The sequence below is a fragment of the Gadus chalcogrammus genome, chromosome 19, assembly GCF_026213295.1.
Source record: "Gadus chalcogrammus isolate NIFS_2021 chromosome 19, NIFS_Gcha_1.0, whole genome shotgun sequence".
Taxonomy (NCBI): domain Eukaryota; kingdom Metazoa; phylum Chordata; class Actinopteri; order Gadiformes; family Gadidae; genus Gadus; species Gadus chalcogrammus.
The window spans coordinates 4,731,372-4,756,932 of record NC_079430.1 but is presented as its reverse complement, the minus strand read 5'-3'; the positions used below and the strand labels follow the sequence as shown (position 1 = coordinate 4,756,932).

Sequence of the window (25,561 nt, the reverse complement as noted above, 5' to 3'; positions counted from 1 at the left end):
CAATGGTAAAATAAAAATAAAAACGCTCGATCAAAGGCCCGGACCGAGTATAGTGGTGGGAAATATCGGCCCGACCCGGCCCGCGTCGGGCTCGGGCAGAGAATCTAAACACTGACTGGAACTATTTAGCAGGTGTCTGTAGGGCTATATCAGGAGTTAATTCACGCACTGCAGCCAATCAGAATCAGAGTATTCCCCCAGACCGTGGTCTAAACAATATTATTCACGAGTTATAAACAACCCCTACACATCAATATTAATGATAACCCTGTGGAAATTGCCATAAGTGAGAGACACAATTTCGCACGTTGAGCAAACAGTTGTGTGACTCGTTTATTTGGTAAGAGAGAAACAGGAAATCAAAACGTGCTGAAGGTAAACAAATCCCGCATGGGCTCTGACGTCATGAGACGCTCGTAATCCTTAAAAGGGACATCGATCACTGAACCACCAAGACAGTAAACGACATACCTAACACAATTGAAAGAACAACACATAACAAAATACTGTAGGTGAATTATGTTACACTCACTCCATTAAATACGGTATGATTTCTAGATGTCATGGCAACGTCCGCTCGCGACACTGGACTTGCGATCGAGGCATCGACTCGGACGTTCATTCACATAGCCAAAAACAAGAGAATAGATGGCTAGATAAAATAAACATCAAGACATACAATTCTAAAAAGAACAGATGAAGCAGCTACCCTTTTTCCTTCGCGGTTTGCTTACAGAGCAGCGCACCTGCATTTAATATAGGCCTATCCGTGTATTGTCACAATTTCTCAGTATCAAAGGTGAAAGTAGAAACGGGTGGCCAAAATCTGTCATATTGTTAGTTATCACAGACAATTTTAAGTAGAAACGGGTGGCCAAAAGCTGTCATTTGTTAGTTATCAGACAATTTTCAACAATGAATGATCTGTACGGAGCTCCATAAGGGACATTAGGGAGAACGCTCCCGGACAGAACCTTAGTTTAAGTCATGCTTAGTGACACGACAAATAGCCTACTTCCAATTGAAATACAAAATTTAGAAAATAGGCCTACGTGTCCCTGATCACGTTTCAATAGATTAAATAACGTGACAGTGTCACGTATTTTCGTGAGACCATACCCGTACTTCCATGAGTATACTTTAAAGAAGTATACTATCCGCACTATCTACTACGTTATTTTTTCAGATGTGAGTGCTGTTCCAAATCGAGTACTCCGTGGTGCACTAACCGGAAATTACGATCACGACTGCCGCCATGGCTACTCCCCCGCAATAAACATCCCGCTTTGAACGGTGAACTCTTTACGCCTAGCAGCTATAAAAACTACAAAATGACTCTATTAATGCAGGCTATGTGGAAAATGCGCCGACTTTGTATCAGCCTGGCTCCGCCTCTTCCGCTACGTAGCTAAGATGGCTGCCGTTGAGTACGGGGAGTGTCCTTCGATCCACGCTTCAGGATTAGCCCGTTTTGAGTACGGCATCCGGGTCCTTGAAGTATACTTCTTTTCGCCGGATCTTACTCAAATTTTGGCTAGTAAGTACGGACAGTACGGGTATTGGAACACGGCACAGGTTCGAGCGTGTGCATGGGTTGAATTGCGTGTGTCTCACGCCGAATGCATGAGACATGAGAGCCCTGTATTTACGTGACACAAACCAGCACCGCAAACGTTCTCTCCCGCTTGAGATGACGTCTTTCTTTATAGGTTCATGGGTCTGATTCGCAGATTTCCCATGCTTATATCCCCGAAGATTCTCGGGCATCTTCGACAATTTGGCTATAGATTGTCTCATTACACGCTAAATAATATAATTATAGCCTAATTATATATATAGCCTATACATATATATAGGCAATATATATAATTAGGCAATATATATATATATATAGGGTGACCAAACGTCCTCTTTTCCCCGGACATGTCCACTTTTTACGTCCCGTCCGGGGCGTCTGGGGGGGTTTTATTAATTGATGATAATGTCCGGTTTTTGGACATTATCTCGTTGCATATAAGTTCACGGACGAACTAAAGAAAAAATACCCATGTTTTCGCCCCCCCCCCCCCCCCCCCCCCCCGCGACGAAGTGTCCTCTTTTTCCACACGTGACCAGATTTAACAAATCTGGTCACCCTATATATATATATATATATATATATATATACATATATACATTGGTCCGACCGGGCCAAGTTTCGGTGCGGAGGTCCCAGTTAGGCCCTAGAATAAGGTATTAAAATTTCAGGGAGGTAGGACCTTCCTATCTCAAAAACTGTTTTTCCACCGCATTCTGAACCATTAGGTCTTGCAGGCTACACTTCTGAGGGGCTTTGTCCAAATGACACTCCATTTGGGAAAACTTTTTTTCTCTAAGGGCTAGAACTCCAAATCTCGGATATGTCGTACACGGGGCCCCGGGAAATGTGTGTAAACATTTTAGCATCCCTAGCTATCTCGAAAAGGTCGGCAAAGGGGCGTGACCTCCAACAGTAAAGTAAATGTACATAAGACAGAGGTTAGTTTCTAGTCCCCATTTTTTGTGGGATGGAGGTGTACATTTGTGGCTAAAGGTGTGTAGACACAGCTGGCCTGTGGCCACGTTTTTGAAGTCGGGGGTCAAAAGGTCAAAAGGAGCCGGCACCACGCCGCTTATGAGATAACAAAAAGTTAATGTGTGTTTCTCTCATAACTTTTTGTCATTATTAAAGAGAGGCCTGATTCTCAGATATGCATGTTGGATGGCTAGGGTGTTGGTCTGGGAAGAACTTCAGGCCAAAATCTTGCAAGCGAGCCGCTGGGTGCAGGTGCAACGAGATGGAGCACTTGCTGAGCCTGGACTTTCATAATCTTCGCTCTGTCAATGTAAAGGATGTTTGGTCGGATGTTACGACGAAGAATCATAATGTGAATGGGAATATTCTATAAATCTCTTGATATCATCTTTCGTCTCAACACTTCTGCTGCAGCCACTTAAAGTCTCACTCCGAGAACCTTAAAATATGAATCAATCCATTAGAAGTATGAAAATATCTTCCCGGTGGTGCAACAGAGCAAACAAGGTGTCCTTTGACATCTACGTTTCGAGACGATTGCAACAGTGCCACACATGATCATATTTGAATATGTTTCGGGGTAGTAATTAGCTGTCGATTTTGGAGGCCTTTATCAATAATGACCAGCTATTGATTTGCTTCCCGATGGAGATTTTTGACAAATTACATGTTAATTAGCATCTACACGTTAAGCTGAGTCCAATGAGATCAAGCTCGGCCTCTTGCTACACCGAGATCATGTCCTAGACCTAGGTGTACCATGTAAAATACATGTTACCATTAGCTAGAGTGTCGTTCTTGGTGTCATTGGACTCAGCTCAACGTGTAGATGCTAAATAACATGTCATTTGTGACAAATCTTGATCGGGAAGCAAATCAATAGCTGCTCAGTATTGATTAAGGCCTCCAATTTCGACAGCTAATTACTACCATTAAACATGTTCGAATATGCTCATGTGTGGCACCGTTGCAATCGCCTGGAAGCGTAGATGTTGAAGGACACCTTGTTCGTCCTCTAACGCCACCGGAAAGATATTTACATGCTTCTGATTGACTAATGAATTGATTCAGCTATTCCCCCAGAAGTCTGGGGTCAAAAGGTCAAAAGAAGACGGCACCACGCCGGGGTGGATCCAGATCTCGGGCAACAGCGCAGGGTTGCCAGGTCCTGCAAAAAACGTGTCCCCCACATACCGTTCAAAATCCACCCAAAATGTCCTAGAAGCATCCCAAAAAAAAAAGATATTATTGGCCATTTTGGCCAACGTTTTGAAAGTAATAATATTTGAGGGAATATTTTTTTGTTGCGAAATGCACTGTGTGCGTGTGTGTGTGTGTGTGTGTGTGTGTGTGTGTGTGTCTGTGTGTCTGTGTGTCTGTGCGTGCGTGTGTGTGTCTGTGCATGTGCGTGCGTGTGTGTGTGTGTGTATAACACGCTATTTTATGTTGAAATGCGACGTAATCCAGTGTTCACGAAACGTACACTGTCAACGTAGGTATGATTTTGGCGACTGGGTTGGCTCTCAGATATACGTGTTTCTAACAAGATGATATCATTAAAAGTTACATAAAGTAACAGTTTAATAACACAAACGCAGGAAGCACGTGAGCTGCTAGTTTAGCGAAAGCAACCTGACGTCGTTGAAACATGCGAGCGAGCCGATCAACTCCTAATAACTATAAAACTAAAGATCAGACACAATCACTGACTGAAGATTATGCAATTAAAAAGTATATTTCTCGCTAGAAATGTTATTAGAAACACGTTTAACGGTGAATCGGTCCTAAAATATTGCATTTCCCATTCAGATAATAAAGATTAATAAAGATCATACACATTCACTGACTGAAGATTATGTAAGGAAAATGTAAATTTCTCGCTAGAAATGTCATTAGAAACGCGTTTAATGGTGTATCTGTCCTAAAATATTGCATTTCCCATTCAGATAATAAAGATTAATATAAGCTACGCAGTGTTCCGTAGCCGCGGGGGATTCTGGGAATTGGGGTTCTCAGTTGACAAATGGGGCTTTTGTTAACTTGTTTTGTTGTTAGGATTAAGTGGGGTTAATGGGTTCGGGATGTTATGTGGTTGTGTGTTGTTCTATTAACATTGTTCGTGTGTTCATTATTGTCGACACCGTCACCGAGAGTGACGTGACCATCGTTTCGCGCAGCTGTTCCGTGTTGAAGTCTCGTTCAATAAAAACCAACTCTCGTTGTCGAGCGTACAATAAAAACCAACTCTCGTTGTTGAGCGTGCCCCCCCCCTACAAACGTGTCTCCCCCCCCTCAACAAACGTGTCCCCCCCCCCCCCCCCCTTCAACTAACGTGTCCCCCCCCCTCCCCCCCCCCCCTACAATCGTGTGTCGTCGTCCCCCCTCAACAAACGTGTCTCCCCCCCCCCCCCTCCCCGGTCAACAACAGTCCCCCCCCCCCCCCCCTAAACAATCGTGTCCACAATTTGCCGCGAAAGCCGTGAAACCCAAACCCCGAAACCCGCCTCCACAGCGGCACACGTGGATACCGTAGGTATAACACGCTATTTTTTACGTTGAAATGCTACGTATCCAGTGTTCATGGAAACGTACAACACTGACGTTTTTTCTTGGCGACTGGGTTGCGTCACAACGGGGTAGATTAGCAGAGATGTGCAAATTTGGTGTGCTGTACGGCAGTTAAGAGTCGTTTATCTCTGGAGAATAGATAGCTAGTAGGCTTGAGTGTAAATAGTGTTCAGCAACCCTGGTTACCCATGGCGGATGAAAGGGAGGCATAACTTTGCTAAAAACAACCTGTGGCATTCGTCTAACGTAAGTGTGATTGTTCACTGATGCTTTGGAAATAGCCTACGCCCGTGCTATATATATAGTAAAATGCTCTGTAAATGGTGGTGTAGAAGCATTACTTGTGTCGTGTGTCATGTTCTTGAGGTAAAGAGCCATGGATGAAAGTGATGTAGTAATGGAGAAAAGTGGCTGCTTGGGGTCTGAGTGCGAGTTAATACAGCTGCCCACTGCTGCTCAGTTTTACGAGGCCCAAGCTAGGTTGACTGGGGCGGGTGGCATTGAGGTGCCCTCCCTATGATGATGGTCAAAGAGCTGTTCTGTTTATGGGATCAGTTTAGGTTGGAGAAGGAAGAGAGAGAGTGTTGGGAGCGACACGAAAGAGAGAAATTAGAGCTTGAGAAGGAGGAGAGAGCAGAACTTCAAGTTGGAGAAGCTGAGATTGGAGGTAAGAGATGTTAGCTAGGGAGAAAAGTCTGCAGTCTGAACCCCCCTTTAATCTGAACTCTGCCAAGCATTGTCGGTTCTATCAAGAGGATGTTGACGTGGTCTTTGAACGGTTTGAACGGGTGGCAATAGAATTATCCTGGCTATGTCCCTGTTTGGCACTGATGATGCAGCCTGACCTCGTAATTAGGGCATTTTGCCGACGCTTTTATCCAAAGCGACTTACATCGGTTAATAGACACGTTGACACACCGACGCGACGGCAGAGTCAACCATGCAAGGCAACAGCCAGCTCGTCAGGTGCAGTTAGGGTTAAGTATCTTGCTCAGGGACACATCAACGCTAGCTAGGAGGAGCTGGGGATCGAACTAGCAACCTTTCGGTTACAAGACAATCTACCTCCTGAGCTAAGCCGACTGGTAGGTAAAGCTCAGCATGCATTTGCTTTGCTAGGCATCTCCCTTGCTCTGGGCTTTGATTCTGTAAAGGAGGCAGTGTTAGCAGCATATGGGGGGAGTTCCTGACGAATATCGTAGGAAGTTTAGGTCGTATAGGCGAAAGGTGGGAGCATCTCACCTCGACCTGTACCGTAGGCAACAGATTCTCATGACATGTTGGTTACAACAACTTCGGTGAGGTAGCCCTCTATTCTTTAATCGTCCGAATTCCTTGTCTGCAGTATACATTCTACGAGATCGACAACTTCTAGACCTTCTTCTGTAAACTCGTTAATCATCATGGAGGCTGCATCTAATACAATGGCCATTATTTTCTCCATTTGTTTGTTTAATTTGATTACAAGAAACTTTTAGAACGTTGTCTAAAAATCGGTAAAATTGTATTGCTTAAGTCAACGCGCTCGCTGCGAATGTTTGCAGATTCTGAACAAACCTCTGATGTCCTCCCAAATTGAGGATGCTGTGGGTCTAGTTTTAGGACTGTTTAATGTCCTACCCAGGGCTGTTAAAGACGACCCTGGGTTGAAACAGTTCCCAGTACATGTGTTAGAGTTAGCGGGTGACAGGCAGGCAGGTAGGACCCAATAGCAGACAGTTCAGGTAAAAGAAAATGTATTAGCTCCAAAAAGGCAAAAAGGCAAGAAACACTGAGAACACTCAGGACACAACTCACCACAATGATACGACAAGGAACAAAGGAAAAACAAGGGTTTAAATACAAAACACAGGGCACTCAACGAGGAACAGCTGAAACACATTAGGGGAGCAGAAATCCCACAGGAGGGAAACTTGACAGGACATGGGGAGAAACAAGACAGAGATACCAAAGTAAAACAGGAAACACAGGGAAACACACCAAAACAAGACAAGGAAACAGACATACCATGACAACACGACGTTGACACTGGAACAGCTGCACCAAATGAAACAACAATCTTACAGTTTGTCTCCTCAGTATCGTGTCGTCGTACAGCAATAATTGGACCATTTGCTGGAGATCGGAGCTATTGAGCCCACTGTAAATGAGTGGAGCTCCCCAGTTGTCTTTTTGGAGAAAGGAAGCGGGTACTTGCTGTTTTGACTACAGATATGTCAATGCTATGACAGGCACCGATGCATGCCGTGGGTCTTATCACTCCCCTCACCCCCTTCTTCCTAGAACGCTAAGCCCATAACACTTAAAATAAAAAAATCTCATAGATGTCTTTTGGATATTTTTCAGAAATTCTATTTAATATAGTATTTATATTTAGGAAATATCAATATATTATCTGGATATTGTACCTTTTTTGTTTACTGGCTACAATACTGGAGATTTCTGAAACAGTGTTAGAAAGGTAACCTAGTACACTTTACTTTTTAGATTTTGAAGTCAGTTATTTTGTTTATCTCTCTGTCTAATATTATATCATGTTATTTCAACCGCAGGTAGAATACTATGCACCAATCCTTGTATCGTGAACTCAAGTCGTTATTCCTATTATTTTAGTTTGATCATGACACATGGATGTATTTTAATGGACAGGAAGTTCAGCCGGTCAACGCCCTGTTTGGCCTTTTTTTCTCTGGATACATCCAGTGATATGGAAACTTTCCTACTATGCAGGGTGTCCATGGTATGTTGGTTGTGTCAACATTAGTTGCAGTTCAAGTGTCCTAAACGTTTATGAGGATATTGTCAGGCTGCTCTTTGAACGTGTCAGAAGCATCAGTTCAGCCGCAGGAGTTTCATCACCTTTCAGGGTTTCACCTCCAATAAACCCATTTAATTAATCCCACTTCCAGTGCCGTCTGCGCTTGGCTCCAGCTTTCTGATGTCTGCAGATTCTTATGTCTCAACACAGGAGTGACAGCCAAACTTTTTCCATCCTTTATTCAAAGTATTTACCAACTTTTATTTCTATCTTTCCATCTATCTTTCTATATCTACATGTATATATATATATATAAATAAATAAATATATATATATATATATATATATATATATATATATATATATATATATATATATATATATATATATATGTAATTCGATTAAATCAAATACAGTTATTAGAAGGTTTTCTTAGGACAGCATTGGTATTAAAGTTCATGGATACAATATGAATGATACAACTTGAATGATCTAACAGTTCAACATTTCATCATACAACGGAAAGAAAAGGTGAAAAAAAAAATGGTGGAGGAACAAAGGCAGAGTACACAGGCGGGAAAAAACAGCTCCTAAACAATGATAAACTAGTAAGATAATCAGTCCTGATATTAGACCCAATATTAGACTGAAACAAATACATTTCATTAAAAAAGTATAATCAAAAAGGGTGTTCAGTGTGGATGATGGAAGCAGCCTCACCTGGCACAACAAACTTCTACAATAAATTGTCTTTCCACATTTTTCCATACATTTAGCGCATTTAGAAGATGCTTTCATCCAATGTGGCCTTCAGTGGTTCAATCACACATTCATCATCACGCACTGACGTGGGGGTCAACAATGCAAGGCGACCACTAGCTCGTCGGGAGGTGTTAGGGTTGGGGCTCATGAGACCTGCACACTGCACTGTCTTCAGGAGCATTCTTTCTTACTGTCAACGTATATTGGTATTTAAAAAGAGGATAGGCCTATATATTGGTTAAGAGAAACAGCAATGGGGACACTGGTAATATAGTGAAAATCGTTATCTTGTAAGCAACTCAGTCGTCAGACATTCTGAATACCTTTATTACGTAGTTATTACACTACTGTGTAATAGGATGATTATACTGATTATACTGAAAAGGGAATTATTTCCCAATCTACCTCACATTGTCTTCAACCACCCTGCCAGCGTTCCCTAACCTAAATATAATAATCTAGGACTAGGAACCCAGTGAAAATACTCACTCTGGGATGATGTGTAGTCGCTGTCCCAGGCAGCAGGGCTCAAGACTAACATTTATACTAACTTTTTAATTTGTTGGCACCAAATGTCACGTACCTTCCATCTGTGTGATACATTTTAAAAGAATCACTCACTTCATACAAAATGTCAAATGTTTTTATCGCATAGGTGGTCTTTTTTTTTCTACCGCCAACGCTAAGACATCTTTCCTCACAGAAGACCTATTAAGGCTCCTCCTCCTATATCAAAAAGTTCTACCTATAATAACAGGCTGCTAAGGTAAAGCATGCATGAAAACAATCTGTGACACTCATTAGATACATTATATTTGAACACAAGCATTTGATAGAACTTAAAAACAACATAAACATAAAATATTAATACAATAATCAACAAGCAACCATGTTTATTGAACATGTTGTCCTGCACATTTAAACTGGATTATTTGGTCATTATATCCTCATTTATATCGATGTGAAGGGACAGGTAGGGAAGGCTTTCATAGCTTTATATAGTGTCTAGAACTTAAAGCATTAGACATTAGACAGCATTTAAACTAAATACAGTGTTCTGCAGTGTAACTAGTAATGCAGTGCACTGAAAACATTGATCATGAGGTCTAAATGATCATGGAGGTGATTAGCAGATTACCAGTCACGGCTTTTTGGGAATCAGGTATTCAAGTTATAATTTCATGTTACCTGTTTTTCGTGAGTTTAATATGGTTTTCTCTTCACCCCAGGATCTCCAACCACTTACCTACCTGCCTACCTTCTTCTGGTTCATCTGCCCGTCTACCTGCCTGTAACGCTGCCGGCGTTCCCGTCTACCTGCCTGTAACACTGTCGGCGTTCCCGCCTACCTGCCTGTAACGCTGCCGGCGTTCCTGTCAGTTTTTCCGCTAGAAGAAATTTGTGCCGGTCATGTGACCGGGAAGGTTTCATTTTACCGGTCAAATTGGAAAAAAATCGGCCAGATATTGTCCGTGTTTAATGCACTTCAAAAAAATTAATAGGCAGGCTATATAAAGAAGAAGAAGAAGAAGTGTGTGATCATATTTTGATTCGCCATGGTTGTTAAATACCGGTACTCCGCAAAGCTTGCTGCCGGCTTTCGCTAGCTTGCCGCCGTTTAGTTCATAAACCTACGGTAGTCTATAGCGATCAATTTGAGCGAGTGCACGAAATGTAACAACTTATTTATTTTATCACAGGCTACGCTACAATCAAAACCCTCATTGTTTTACATGAATTGGCTAAACAAATGACCACTGTAGCATATTTAAACACAATTCAAATGAACACATTCATGCTGCTCAATTTAAAAGGTTGAATCTCCTCGTGACTGAATGTTTGTATACAGCGCGCATGCTGTATGCGCGCAGGGTTGATCCGCTCCACTTTTTTCTGTGGAGAACCAGCGCCTTGAATATTCCGCATAAAACGAAACCGGATCGTTTTCGCCCGTTTCGGCTCCGTGTGGACGGGGCCTTATTTCCAATCGGTCATTCTGACCGGAGACATTTAGAATTTTCGGTCCTCATTTTTTTTCGGTAAAAGACCGATAATTAACGGACAACGGGAACTCTGGTTCCTGTCTACCTGCCTGTAATTCTGCCAGCGTTCCTGTCTACCTGCCTGTAAAGCTGCCGGCCTTCCTGTCTACCTGCCTGTAACCAGTGTTGTGCCTAAACGCGTTAGATAGAACGATAGTTCATGAACTCGTTCATATTTTCGGCGAACGTGAACTGAACGTACTGTATTACTGCCTGATGAACGTTTCTGTGAACTCCTTCATTCTGGTGTCTGTGAACGGCACGCTCACTCGGTTTAACTTCGTTCAATAGGGGGGTTATTTGTTTATCAACACGGCGGATCTGCGCGCAGATGAGAACGTTTGTTTGACCGGTTGACATGGTTATCTCCGTGTGGTTATTTTGCAGTTGCAGTGTTGTCAGCTTACTGTTACATTAAACTGTAATCAGAAAATGTGGTTGTATGCTATAGACCCTATAGCAGGGGTGGGCAATTGATTTTCCCAAAGGGCCACATGAGAAACACAGACTGTTGTGGTGGGCCGGACCAATAGGCTAAATTAAATTCAGCTCAATATTAATTTGATCTCTTTATAAAAAGATTTAAAATGTAGGGTATTTGATAAGCTGTGACTGGTAAGAGTAAATGTTATGATAAGAATATGAAAATAATAAAGCAGACATGGTACAAATTAGTTAGTATTTAACTAACATCCACAAAAGCAATTGTGAAAAAATGTGCATGTTTTTACCATTTTTCAAAGAATAGCATTGAATGAACTTTATAAAGTGCTATCACTATTTCATTTGCTTTGTGCTTGGCTTGAACAAGTGCACTGAAATCTGGTTAAATGTTTGAGGGGGATATGCGCAGGACAGCTGACGGGTGATCATCAGTGAAAGAACATCCTGATTTTTTTGTTCACATTTCACCAGAGAAAGGTAGGTCGATCCTTTTTGGATCGACCTACCTTTCTCTGGGCATATTAGCGCAGCAGAATCCACCAAACACTCTTTCCCCTTCAGAAAATGACTTACTTGCTACCTTTGTGGGATTTTGTGGGACATCACAAAGTGGGTCTTGGCTGCTGCATCCCTGGATATACAACACTTGGTAAAATGGCCTTGTTGCTTTTGCAGCTTAGCTAGCAAAGCTTCAGATGTCCGTGCCCGATCTGCATCTGTCAAGTTGCCGTATTTCTCAGCGTGTTTAGTATTGTAGTGGCGATTCAAATTACAATCCTTTAACACAGCGACCTGTTCTCCATAATCTAACCACACGGCTTTACCTTTGACTTCAGTGAAACACTACTTAGAAGTCCATGTTTGTTTAAAAACTCGGCACTCTGTATCAACCTTTCTTTTTTTCGCATGAGCTGACATTTTTTAGGAATAACAACAATTCACGTCAGCGCTGAAGTCTCCTGTGAGTTCAGTTCGTGGCCAGCTCGTGGACGGGGTTCCCTCGTTCTACTTATTTTTAGTTGCGACTTGCAACCAGAGAATAAGAAGCTGCATACGTGCGCACAAAAAATGCAACAAAAGTCGCCTTCATAATAAAAGCAGTGCAGTTGAATTTCTTTTTATTTATTTTTTTATACAATTATTTACATTTGATTGTGAACTCAACACAGACCTCACGCGGGCTTGTTAGAAACGGCCAAGGGGCCGGATGTGTCTGCCCTATAGTATCTGTGGTATAAAGGCTGGGACGAATTTCAAATTATAAATATGTACACTTTATGTTGAAAGTACGGACCGTCCCGATTCCCATTGAAAAAAATGGCGCGGTGATTATTCTTCAAAACGAGAGCTGTTAATTGTGAAAAATGAATTAAACTGTAATCAGACAACGCGGTTATATGCTATATACCCTAGAGTATCTGTGGTATAAAGGCTGAGACGAATTTGGAATTATAATTATGTACAATCCATTACGTTAGCTCTCTGGCTCATAGCTCAGTGGACTAGAATGCCTCCTAGAATCATTGCTTGTTGGCCAGAAACGGAAAGGGGGGCTGTTTACGTTTGGTTGTAGTCTTTTCGCTCGGTTCTCCGACTCAACAGTAGGGCTAGAACCGAGCGAAAAGACTACAACCAAATGTGAACACCCCCCCTTTCCGTTTCCGGCCAACAAACAATGAGTCTCCCAACAGAAATCAATGGGGTTTACAAAATGCGCTAAATGTGCAATAAAACACGATAGAAACTGTATTTCGCTACGATTCAACCACTCACATCCTAGACAAACCACAAAGTGTGCTCAATGATCAAAATACCCGAAAAAAATTATATCTCACAGCAACATATTGAAAGAAAGAATTATGAACTACTTCATTTTTTGGAACTGTGAACTTAGTTCAAAATGTTGAATTATGAACTTTCAACTGAACTAGTTCATATTAAAATTTGTGAACTGAACTTTGAACTAGTTCACGTAGAAAGTGAACTTTCCCAACACTGCCTGTAATGCTGCCGGCGTTCCTGTCTACCTGCCTGTAATGCCACCTGCCTTCCTGCCTCTCCATCTCCCTCAACTCAGCTCAGCTGTGTCATCCGTCCTTGATTGTCCATCTCAGGTCTTCCCACCTCCGGTCTTTCCTACTGTCCTCATTCCCCATTTCCCCTACAATAAACCCCTGGCTAATCCTCTTCCCCCCATGGTCTGCTTCTGTGTTTGGGTCCCCCCGCGTTTGGGAAAGAACAGCTGAACCGCACATCTAACCCTCTGTTAGCTGTGGCTTGTCGATAGCCAATATAATCTAAGAAAGAAAGACAAAGTCCTACAGAATAGCTGTAACGCTGCCTGTCTACCTCCCTGTAACGGTAATAGCTTTTATACAAAGTTAGCAGTTAGGGTTAAGTGCTCAGGGACACTTTAACACAGCTAGGAGAATATGTGTGTGTTACTACAGCTTACATAGGGTCACTGAGGAACCAATGCACAATAAATCAAACCCAGCGTAGAGGTCCTGGGTGAATGTGGACTCGAAGGTGTGGATGTGTGTCAGTGTGTCTTTAGACCCATCAACACCTGGGGACACTCTGTAGAAGGACAGAGTGCCAGCAGGCCGGTTCAGATACACTCCTACTTTCTTAGAGCCAGCGGGCAGGAGACGTTTGTCGTTTTTTCTACCATTGTAATAGGCACAGTAACGATCACCATGACATTCAAGACTCCAGGACTTGTTGTTGGATCCAAGCCTGTTATCATAGCCCTCTCGGCTCCTGGTGATTCTTCCTCTGTGGTTCACAACTATCGAAACACCTCCTTTGCAAACTACCTCCCAGTAACTGCGGCCAGTCAGAACCTCTCTACACCACACCTGTCTCAAGGTATCAGATCTCTTTGGGCTATCAGGATACTCTTCAACAAGCGTCGCCTCTCTGTGCCCAGACAGAGAAAGTCGGCTGTTGGCCGTGTTTGGGTCCAGTGTGAGATCACAGGCATCTGACAAGAGAACAAGACACTATTAGGGGGCTGAAATTTGACTGTCAGCCATTTCATGGAGTCTGATTTTTTAAGAAAATAATTATTCAGTTATTCAAATAATGGGAATAACATTATTATTAATATGACCTAAACCACTAATAATAATTATAATAGTATTATTATTAATAATAATAATAATAATACAAATAATACAAATAACCAAATGGTAATAATTGTGCACTACTACAACTACCAATAATAATTATAATATACTCAAAATAATTAATTATATCACTTAAAAATGGATTGATGATTAATGTTTATTTTTATTAAATTTACTTGAGTAGTATTAATATTATTGTTAATATTATTCATAACATTCAAATTAGATTCAGCAACAGGTTTGATTCACTGTTTGGTTGATTGATTGTGGAAACATCCACAGATACTTTTATCAAGTTTTTTATCAACAGTTCAATGAAGATCCATGATTTCAACCATCGATCTTGAATAATCAAACTAATGTGACTCTTACACTTCTGTAGGGCTGGTTTCAGTACTCCCTCTTCACATTTCATCTTTCTGGGGGGTAAACAGATGGAGAGCAGCAAACTGAAACATTGACACTATGACCTGATGTATTCATTGGTTTGCAAGCAAAATGTACACAATATTATAATTATTATTAACAGCATAATAGGGAGAACATGGGTGTCCATTCTAATCCTAGGAGGAGACATTGGCACTGAGCTGTCCTCTCCATACCTGAGAGTGTCAAGTTTCCAGGATGGATCCTCCCGGCCAGCAGAGAGCAGCTTGAATCCTGATTCTCCTGGAAAATTGTAGCTCAGGTCTAGCGCTTTCAGGTGGGAGGGGTTAGATCTCAGAGCCATGGCCAGAGAATCACAGCCTCCCTGTGTGACCAAGCAGCCAGACAACCTACACACACACAAACACACAGTCATGAATCTGTTTCATGAATAATGATTTACTATTTCATAATCACCTGTTCGAGTAAAACTGACCTGAGAGTTTCCAGTGTACACTGTGGACTCCTCAGTCCAGCAGAGAGCAGCTTCACTCCTGAATCCTTCAGATCATTGGTACTCAGGTCCAGCTCTCTCAGACTGGAGGAGTTGGATCTGAGAACTGAGGCTAGAGCTCCGCAGCATTTCTCTGACAGATTACAGCCAGTCAGCCTAAAATCAACATGAAGGTATTATCAACCCTTAAGGGCTATTTTGGCCATTTAGCTATAATTCATATTCCACGTAAAAAAAAGATTAACCATATCAACGCAATGCATTCTTTTATTCAGCACAACCTCATCTATATTGCCGGACTAATTCATCCGTCCCTTTGAGATACCGATTCAATGCACAGGGCATATTTTTAAGCAAACATTGAAGAAAAGATAAATAGATTTCACTTCAAAATTAAAATTATATCATTCGGAACAAACGGTTTGGAATCAATTAAATCTATGTCTAAAGCAAAAACATTATGATATAAAAGTTTGTTTGAGAATGGAATGGATTTGGGACTGTAGTCTTATGGAAGGACGGGTTGGACTTGCCGATCGATTGTGTTTGGATTGGTTGTCCAAAATCCTGTGCTATACAACAACACAATCTATCGCCACTAGCAAATGTGTGTAGAACCCGAAGCATCTAAACGTCTGCGACACCGCCATATTGGAGAGCCCAAGACTAGCCTGTAAAGAAATACAAGTGAACGGGGGAGCTGTGCTTGTTTATTTTCTCACTCCCAAACACATAAACCTAGAATAAAACGACTCATTGAATTGGGTTGACAGATGTAAACGTTATAGTGCTTTATATCCAGAATGACCGGAGACACCTTTACTGTTTACGGGCCAGTCTCTGCCTCTCCAATATGGCGGCAACGTTGATGTACGGTAAGGCCAATGCGGAGTCTATCTACTGTATATATGTCTATATCCATAACATTACTTTTTTACAATTATTTTTAGTTATAGACATGACAAAGTTATACAGACGGAGGGAAAGACAGGGATGGGTTAACCACCTACACCGACCCGCAAGGCCCAAATGTTGCAACGCTCTCTTCAACCTGAGCCACTGCTGTTACACCACAATAGAAAATTCACAATCATGGCCCCATTCTGCTTTTTTTAAAGAAAAGGTTACATCAAGGATGTTTCTCATCTAAATAAGCATCTTATAGTATTAGTTATTATATTGAACATATTAAATGCTACTGATTTCATCAAACTAGCATGTTTAACTGCACATTAAATATAACTGACCTGAGAGTTTCCAGTCTGCAGTGTGGACTCCCCAGTCCAGCAGAGAGCAGCTTCACTCCTGAATCCTGCAGATCATTGTTATTCAGGTCCAGCTCTATCAGACTGGATGAGCTGGAGCTGAGAACTGAGGCCAGAGCTTCACAGCATCTCCCGGACAGGTGACAGCCTTTCAGTCTTGTGAATATAAATACATATTTCATATTTAAAAGAATGACACTCTGAAAAATCCAGCGACTATTAACTTTTTTTTAGGACACAACTCAGATCCCTCCGTCATAAACACTGCAAAAACGTTCTCCATCCTGACCTCTCCTCTCTGCCAATCACATGTCTCCCTGTTCATCAAACAACAGAGAATTTAAATAAAAGTCTTGAAGCCTATAACGAATACATTTTAGGTGTTGAGTTGTTGCTATGCAAACTATGTAGCAACAACTGAGCTTTGTAGAATTATTGCAGGATTATTTAGGCTTGTAATTTTTTATGTATTTTTTTACTTTGACTATTTTAGATTGCTACTTTTTTATACCTATGTCAAATCTTAGATATAAAACAAGTACAATAAAACTAACATGAGAGTTTCCAGTCTACAGTGTGGACTCCCCAGTCCAGCAGAGAGCAGCTTCACTCCTGAATCCTGCAGATCATTGGAACTCAGGTCCAGTTCTCTCAGACTGGAGGAGCTGGAGCTGAGAGCTGAAGCCAGAGCTTCACAGCATCTTTCGGACAGATGACAGCCATTCAGCCTTTAATGAACAATAGATACGAACATGTTAGATCCTTCAATCTTTTACATGAAATAAATGCTTGTTCTATAACTTGAATACTGATTTGAATTTCCAGCAGACTGTGCTACAACGGTAAGGAATAATCCAAGACAAGGTGTTCTGTCATCAAAAAAGAATGAACAACAGGGTTAACAATTAGTGGATTATCTCGCTAATATCACGGGCACTTTCAAATCTCGAAAATAAAGTGCTTGATTAATATCACCTTGCGATTCTGTCACACAAACTTTTATCTCACACTATTTGTTGTGTTCCTGGTACCACAAATGATTCGACCAGAAATGGATGGGTCAGACTAATTCCTGAGAGGATCAGTTAACATGAGATTTGTATGGAATGCAGGAGTTATTGCTCCAGTAAGTAGCGATGATCTTAGTCCCATCTGAGTCCCTTCAGATGGACTACTTCGTAGACTACAATATATTTCCTGTACTGAATAAGTACTGCACATATAATATACACAAAAATGCTTCCTACTGGTATGATGTAATTGGTATTGACCACTCAAGCCTCTTTAAGACTTTGAAATGTCAAACCGATGATAGTTAATATATGTATGTGGTCAGTGCACCTACAGAGATGTTTTGGAGGCTTTGATCACTGGCAGCAGCCTGAGAAGACCCTCCTCTGAAGCAGAGTAGTTCTTCAGGTCAAACACGTCCACTTCTGATGACAGTAGGATGAAGACCAGAGCTGACCACTGAAAAGGGGAGAGAGATTTTCTGGAGACACTTCTTGATGTCAGGTACTGCTGGATCTCCTCCACTAGAGAACGGTCCCCCAGCTCATTTAGACAGTAGAACAGATTAATGCTTCTCTCTGGAGAAAGATCTCCACTTATCTTCTCCTTGATGTAACTGACAATTCCCTGATTGGTCTCTGGGATGCTTCCTGTCGGTCCAAGCAGGCCTTGTACGAGAATCTGATTGGTCTCCAGAGAGAGGCCCAGGAGGAAGCGGAGGAACAAGTCCAAGTGTCCATTCTCACTCAGTAAGGCCTGGTCCACAGCACTCTGGCAGAGGAGTAGGAGATCATTTGCCTCAGAGGCTGGTGGTTTTTCTGAGAGCAGATTGACACCAGTTTTGATAAAGGACAGAAAGACATGAAGGGCAGCCAGAAACTCCTGGATGCTCAGATGGACAAAGGAGAACACCTTGACATGGTTCAGCTCATAATCATCTTTAAAGATCTGGGTGAACACTCCTGAGTACACTGAGGCTGCTTTGACAGCAATGTTACACTCTGCCAGGTCTGCCTCAAAGAAGATCAGGTTGCCTTTCTTCAGCTGGGAAAAAGCCAGTTTTCCCAGAATAACAATGATCGCTCTAGTACTCTCTAAATGCAGATCTTCTCTCCAATGATACTTCCTGTCCCCTTTTATGGATTGCACCCTCAGGAGGTGGATGTACATCTGAGTCAGGGTATTGGGTATCCTTTCTCCTCTCCTGGATGATCTGAAGAAGTCCTCCACAACTGTAGAAGTGATCCAACAGAAGAGTGGGATGTGACCCATGATGTGGAGGCTTCGTGATTTCTTGACGTGGGAGATGATAGTGCTGGCCAGCTTCTCCTCTCTGAATCTCTTCCTGAAGTACTCCTCCTTCTGTGGGTCGGTGAACCCTCTCACCTCTGTCACCATGTCAACACAGTTAGCAGGGATCTGATTGGCTGCCGCCGGGCGTGTGGTTATCCAGATACGAGCGGAGGGAAGCAGGTCGCCCCTGATGAGGTTTGTCAGCAGCACGTCCACCGAGGTGGACTTTGTGACATCAGTCAAGATCTCGTTGTTCTTGAAGTCCAGAGGAAGTCGACACTCATCCAGAGCATCAAAAATGAAGACAACTTGGTGCTGGTCGTTTTGGCAGATTCCTGCTTGTTTGGTGTCACTAAAGAAGTAATGAAGTAGTTCCACCAAGCTGAACTTTCTATTTTTTAATAAATTCAGCTCTCTGAATGGTAAGGGAAATGTGAAGTGTATGTCGTGGTTGGATTTGCCTTCAGCCCAGTCCAGAGTGAACTTTTGTGTCAAGATGGTTTTACCAATGCCTGCAACTCCAATTGTCAATATTGTTCTGATCTTCTGTTTTTTTTGTCCATGTGTGAGTTTAAAGAGGTCTTCACATTTGATTGTTTTTTCCTCTTTGGCTGGTTTCCTGTACGTTTTTTCAATCAGTCTGACCTCATGCTCCTTGTTGACCTCTCCACTGCCTCCCTCTATGATAAAGAGCTCTGTGTAGATCTCGTTCAGAGGTGTTGGCTTTCCTGGTTGAACTAATCCCTCAAGCACAGGCTGGGTCTTTATCTTCAAAGTATTCTTGAATCTAGCCAGAGCAGGATGTTCTGCAGGTTCTGCAGGAAGAACACTCTGGAAAAGAACAAACATTGATGAGAACATCACTCTGAACTAACTGAGGACATCAGATCCCTAATGTCCTATGGCTAGAACAGACATCCTGCCTGATTACGACCTTACTACAGTGTCACTTGTTTTCTATAGCAGTGTTTCCCCTATATGCATTGAGCAGCGGCACACCGCCGCTACTAGATTGTAAGCGGCACTGCAAAATAAATAATTGCCTAAATAATTTAAAAAAAGGGTTGCCAAGGGCTCCTGACTGCGACCAAATGGTCACATTTTGCGACCAAAATGTGAGAGTATGCAACAGAATTATTAATTTTTACACTTTAAACGGGGAAGGGGCGCGTCAACGAATCCGGAATCTGTAGCAGACCACTGAGTGTGAGAAGGATAGGGAATGGCCACTGTTTGTGGCTAATGTGTGGAGGGGGAGGGTCCTAGAGATTAAATATCTAGCATATCTTTGTGAGAAGGAGAAAGAGTTCACAACCTGCTACGTGTGTTTGAACAATTTGCAAAATATTGACTTGTTCTTCCGACCTGCAGCTAGTTTACCAGTGCCAGAGTCCTGCACGGTTCTTATTTTGCAAACCCGCCCGTACCCCTAATGCTTAAATTCGCATTTGACCTGTGTTCCGACAGTAGCGCGAATTACATTCCGCACCCGACCCGACCCGCTATAAATTGATATCGACGCCCGGCCTGCACTCGAAGGAAAATTTGACAAATTAGATGGAACGCCGGGGAATTACACCATCTGGTGTTTGGCCTGGTGCCATAGATTGCTGTGCAAAAAGTGAAAAAAGTTAGTCTGGAGCCCTGAAGTTCAAGGCACATTTGCACGATGATCTGGGGACTCATTTATAACCGTTGCGTATGCACAAAACGGGGCTAAAAGTGGCATACGTGACTTTCCACACCACAGGTTTGTGATCTATAAAAAAACTAACTTGACGGGAGAATGTGTGCAGCCCAAAGCAAACTCTGACCCATGCGTACGCATGGTTTGGAGCAAAAGGAAAATTGGCGACACAGGCGGAGTGGTGGTGAACTGAAGTCAGACAGAAGAAATGTAGAGTGAGAAGAACGATTATGTTTAATCATCGCCCTTCATAAGTTTAATTTCAACCCGTATCATGCGTTAAAACTATGTATTCAGAATAATTGGAGTCAACTGCGTTATTTCTCAGTTATAACTCCAGAAACATCTCCTTTGAATAGAAATGAAAATTCAAAATCTAAATTCTCTATATTTAATCCCGTCACTCCATACTGTCCACTGACGGTGCGACTGCATGGAATAAAGCATCTGTCCAACATGTGTCAATAACATAATATTTTTATTCGACACTGTAAACACATAATCAAATGTCAATTAAATCCCAAGCGTGGAAATCCAAGCCACATACTCCTCATCACAAGCGTTATATTATTGTCAATTCCTCTTGATGCTTTTCATGACAAATCAGGCATCAAAAAGGGGTTATGTTCAAGAACATTTTACGTGGGTGATTACAAACTGTTTATCCAAGGTGTTCTCGTCGGTCTTATTACCGTAACCCTATAACTACAGCGGTGAACCCCGTGCGTAATGCTGCACCATGGCACTGCTGGCACTTTTGGAGGACCATGCAAATGGCAGGATTCGGAGGGAGATGGTCTTCAGGGACCATAACGATTTATTGGTACATAAAAATATGTACCTTTATGTCAGACCACTTCTTTTTTAATTCTGGGACTGTGCGCTCCGTGCCACTGACAGAGTTCACTGCTGCAGCAACATGTTGCCACTCTGCTTTTTGTTGTTAGTGATCCCAATCCCGTGACCGCCGAACAAAACTACTTTTCGGGCCTCCACCTCACCCACAAGTGTCTTCAACCTCCGTGAAATTTCGCTTTTTTGCTTTTCTCAGTCCTTCTGCCATTGTTTCCGACAAGACATTGAATCTGAGTCTGTTTTGTATGCAGATCGCATTCATGAGGTCGTTTGCATTGACCATTTATGGTTAACAAGGCGGAACGTGAAGCTGATTCAGCTGCGCACTAGGGCTTTGACTTCGAACTTCATGATTCGAATATAATTCGAATATCAAAAAAATAAATCAAAATTCAAACGAATATTAGGCAGCCCTTAATATTCGAACCTTTTATGGGCAGGCCAAGAGAGAGAGACGTCGGAGAACCGGATGCAGTCTATTCATAATATTGTAATGACCACGGAAAAGGCAGTGAATGAAGTATTGATTAGACAGCGATTTATTAGAAACATAATAAACCGTTGGAACACGCAAGACCGGTAACCATAGCAACGCCGGGAAACAAACCTCGCAAAGGCCAATCCAGGGCTGAATCCGAATACTCATAGTGTGCATTTTGTAATCCGCCACAAATATAGCGCGTCCGAATGCTCAGTGTGCATTGTGTAGTACGGAAAACGTTTCCGAATACGTACTACCGCCACAGTATACAACGGTAGGTCACTACGTTACCAGACTACGAGTCTGGTAACGAACGAAGAAGAGATGGCTGACCCGACGCTACCAACAGCGGCTTAGAAAGACGTCATAGAAAGTGGCGAAAAAGGAGACATTAAAAAGAGCAAAAAAAGTAAAGTAAGTAAACATTTTTAATTGAATAGCAACAATGACACGACGGAAAACAGGTAACTTATCAAGGTAATTTTGCCGGCATCTGAGGGGAGACACGTCATCTCCAAACATCCGGTGGAGTTTCGGCGGTGTTCCGAAGCGTTCAGCTGTAGACCGTCAAGTAGTAGACACTGAACATAAATAGTATGTACTTAGTATTCGGATTCAGCCCATGCATTACTGAAGGCATTTAATGGTCAAAATATTATTAATAAATATTTGAATATATTCGAATATTAATATTAATAAACAAACAAACTTCGAATATGATTTTTGGGCAAAATTCAAAGCCCTACTGCGCACACTTGTCAGTTCCTCCAGAAAAATGTGTTGTTTTTTTGTGATTGTTGCGGCAAAAAATCCGTAATTATGCGTTTTCTTAAAAAATGCGATGAAATATGCGGCACATTTATGCAATTTTATGCGATGAAATTGCGGGAACTTGCAAAAATTTCAGGAACTTGCGAAAAATGCAGCTTTTCGATGACGTTCACGTCGCGTAATTCCGTCACTTCATAACGTACCCATGGCAACAGGGGGAAATGGCTGCTGTTGTGTGAAGTAAACGCACATTTTTTTTACTTTCTGCTAAAATATATCAGACTTTTTTGCAACGAAAATGCGGGGATTATGAAATCATGCAAGCCTCGCATATTTTGCGCGGAAATCGGCAATTTATGTGGTGAAAGTGCGGCATATTTGAAAAAATACAGCCCCCGCATGAATATTCGGGCTTCGGCTGTTTTTTTTTGGCTCGTATTTCTGGAGGGACTGACTTGTAGGCACTATGTGATTTATAAAGCAAAGATTGCTTAGAGGTGTGCGTGCGCAGGGTTTTTTAAGTCAGAATATTTTTTGGCGCACGCAAAACTTGGCTTTTGGGCGTACGTACACATTTAGTAACGATCCCACGCACAGCTTTATAAATGAGACCCCTGGTCTTAGCAGATACCTTGACTCTGTTAGTTGTTATGTCATATGGACGCTCAATCTGTACATTTTTCCCCAGAAATCTCACCAGAAGTAACCATTTAAAGGGTTATTTTTCACATTTTTCTTCGGGGGGAGCATGCCCCCGGACCCCCCTAGTGTTACTAGGTTACCAACTCACAGCACCACTGCTACCAAAAAATCGAGGGGAAACACTGTATAGATTCAGCTTTCCAACCAGTATCAAGAATAAAACTTCTGAAACAGGTTACCAAACTATCTATGGATAAACCACACAGGTTACCAAACTTTATATATATATATATATATATATATATATATATATATATATATATGTAGCCTATATATAATGGATTTCAGTTGCATTAGTTGCATTAGATTAACATGTGAATAGCTGTTCATTCTCCCCGTATCTATTCTATATTTTTAGCTGTAAACAAAGTGTAGATGTTAACTGTAGTTCTGCATTTATTTCAAAATGTTTTGATTACCATTGCATTGGAAAGACACCTGAGTGACTTTCCTTACATGACTCAACGTGATGTTGAGTTGACATATCCAATTAATATTTCCCCATAGCAATTTAATATTTTAAGGCTGTTAAAGTTGCTTTCTGTAACAATTAATTTTGCATTTTTATCAGAAATTGATTATCATATCATCCTCTTTGCACAGAAGTACCCAAGTTACATAGTCGTGCATCAAGAGTAGTGAGTGGGGTTTTGGGCACAATTCCAGGACTAATTCTGAATTGCGCCGACTTCATTTCATGGGCCCACAAATTAAGTGGTTTGTTAATTTACAGCTCATTAAAAGGTCTTGTTGTTCATTTACACACCTTGGAGGTCTGCTCTGTTTGATCATGCTGTTCAGAATGACCACTGGTAACCTTTGACCTCTTCTGGTGTTGTCTGTTGACAAAAAAACACACAGTGAAACACACACACACACACACACACACATAAACCCAATACCCTTTTCCAACTGTTTGTTAACTTGTTTCCATTTATTAATATGATAGTTCAATATCAGTCTAGCTTAATATTATGTGTTACTTTGACAAATGGCTCATGCCCGTCAAAAAGATAACGCAGTGTTTTCCACACAGACGATTCCCATACATTGAGTATTTCTTAAGGATCGATTCATGACTCAGTATTTGGGATGTGAAAAAAAAAACGAAAGAAATACCAAATACTCAGAGACATCTCTGGTTTAATTGCGTTTCAGTTAGGCTGTTTAGGGAAGGGTCTTGACCAAGGAATAGCTCTATAGAGAGGAGTGCTGCTGCCCGAGCATCTCCCGAGCAGGTAAACACAGCTAGACACACGGGACAGATACTGCTGATCGCGTGGTTATTACCCCGCTTAACATCGCTGTGATTCAGATTGTGAATCTCTGTTGAACCTCCAATATTGTAGCATTGTAGAACGTTCAATCCCCCACCGTCAGCTTCCACCACAAGTAGAATCTAATTCTTTGGGAAATACTAATGTACAGTAGAGCATGACAACGTCATGAGGCTACAAAAACGATCAAAATGTTCGAACGATTATTTGTAGTATGAGTTAGCATAACATTATCCACAGCTGTTTAGGTAGTCCACTCACGTAAGTTGGCCATTTAAGGAACTTCCTTCACATGAAATTACATAGTGTGACTAAACGTGACTAAAGGTAATGTAGATACAACCCTGAATGCATTAACTCCATCGTGACCATGACTGCCAGACACACAGAATCACAAAAACACACAGCCTCGCCCGCATGTGCACACAAACACTTTTTCAAGACTATTGAACATCAGTATCAGTAGGATCTGATCATAGTCAACTGGTATCTTTTCATTATCTGTTTGAAACTCAGATTCAGATTCAGAAAACATTATTGATCCCAAGAAGGGCAATTCATTTGCAGCTTACCCAGTCCTGGGTCCAGGGCTGTCTGCTCTCTCCTGCTGGACACTTCTGGAAAAACAAGAACCAGGATAAATGGATGTTTGATAGAAGCTGTATCTTTATAATATCTGGTTAAGTCTTACCTCTTCTCAATAGACTGATTTCCATCTTTAAAGTCAAGAGGTTTAGCCATAGACGAGTCACTCTTCATGGAGACACAGCTTGGTCCAGGGGAGTCTGCTCTCTCCTGCTGGACTCTTCTAGAAAAACAAGAACCAGGATTTATGGACGTTTGTAATTCTCTTTATTAAAGTTATTTGAAGCATGATTGTTTTGACCATGGATACGAGCGCTGGGCTAACCCACATAACATTATTTATAGCTGTTTGGGTAATCGGCTCATCTAATTGGCAAGTTAAGCAATTTAATTTATATACCTTTTAGTTACGTGACTAAACGTGACTTACGGTAACATAGATACAACTTAAAGGCATTAACTCCATCGTGAACAGTACTGGTCCGTGGAGAAATC

At 41.7% G+C, this 25,561-nt stretch overlaps 1 protein-coding gene across 27 annotated transcripts in view; it reads right to left on the bottom strand.

Annotated features, from left to right (window-relative positions):
* LOC130372264 (NACHT, LRR and PYD domains-containing protein 3-like) overlaps positions 1-25,561 on the bottom strand; it is an 88,577-nt gene that overhangs the window by 6,896 nt on the left and 56,120 nt on the right. For 25 of the 27 annotated variants that reach the window (XM_056578192.1, XM_056578191.1, XM_056578194.1 and 22 more), the window contains 10 exons: positions 25,173-25,289; positions 25,054-25,098; positions 23,971-24,043; positions 17,750-19,539; positions 16,959-17,132; positions 16,387-16,560; positions 15,122-15,295; positions 14,862-15,035; positions 14,632-14,678; positions 10,707-14,114 (listed from right to left, as the gene is read on the bottom strand). In XM_056578192.1, the coding sequence (XP_056434167.1) occupies positions 13,573-14,114; positions 14,632-14,678; positions 14,862-15,035; positions 15,122-15,295; positions 16,387-16,560; positions 16,959-17,132; positions 17,750-19,539; positions 23,971-24,043; positions 25,054-25,098; positions 25,173-25,289 (3,310 nt within the window). In that variant the 3' untranslated portion in view covers positions 10,707-13,572. Of the gene's footprint in view, positions 1-10,706; positions 14,115-14,631; positions 14,679-14,861; positions 15,036-15,121; positions 15,296-16,386; positions 16,561-16,958; positions 17,133-17,749; positions 19,540-23,970; positions 24,044-25,053; positions 25,099-25,172; positions 25,290-25,561 lie in introns of those variants that run through there. The other 2 variants (XM_056578181.1, XM_056578169.1) reach the window with 2 other exon arrangements.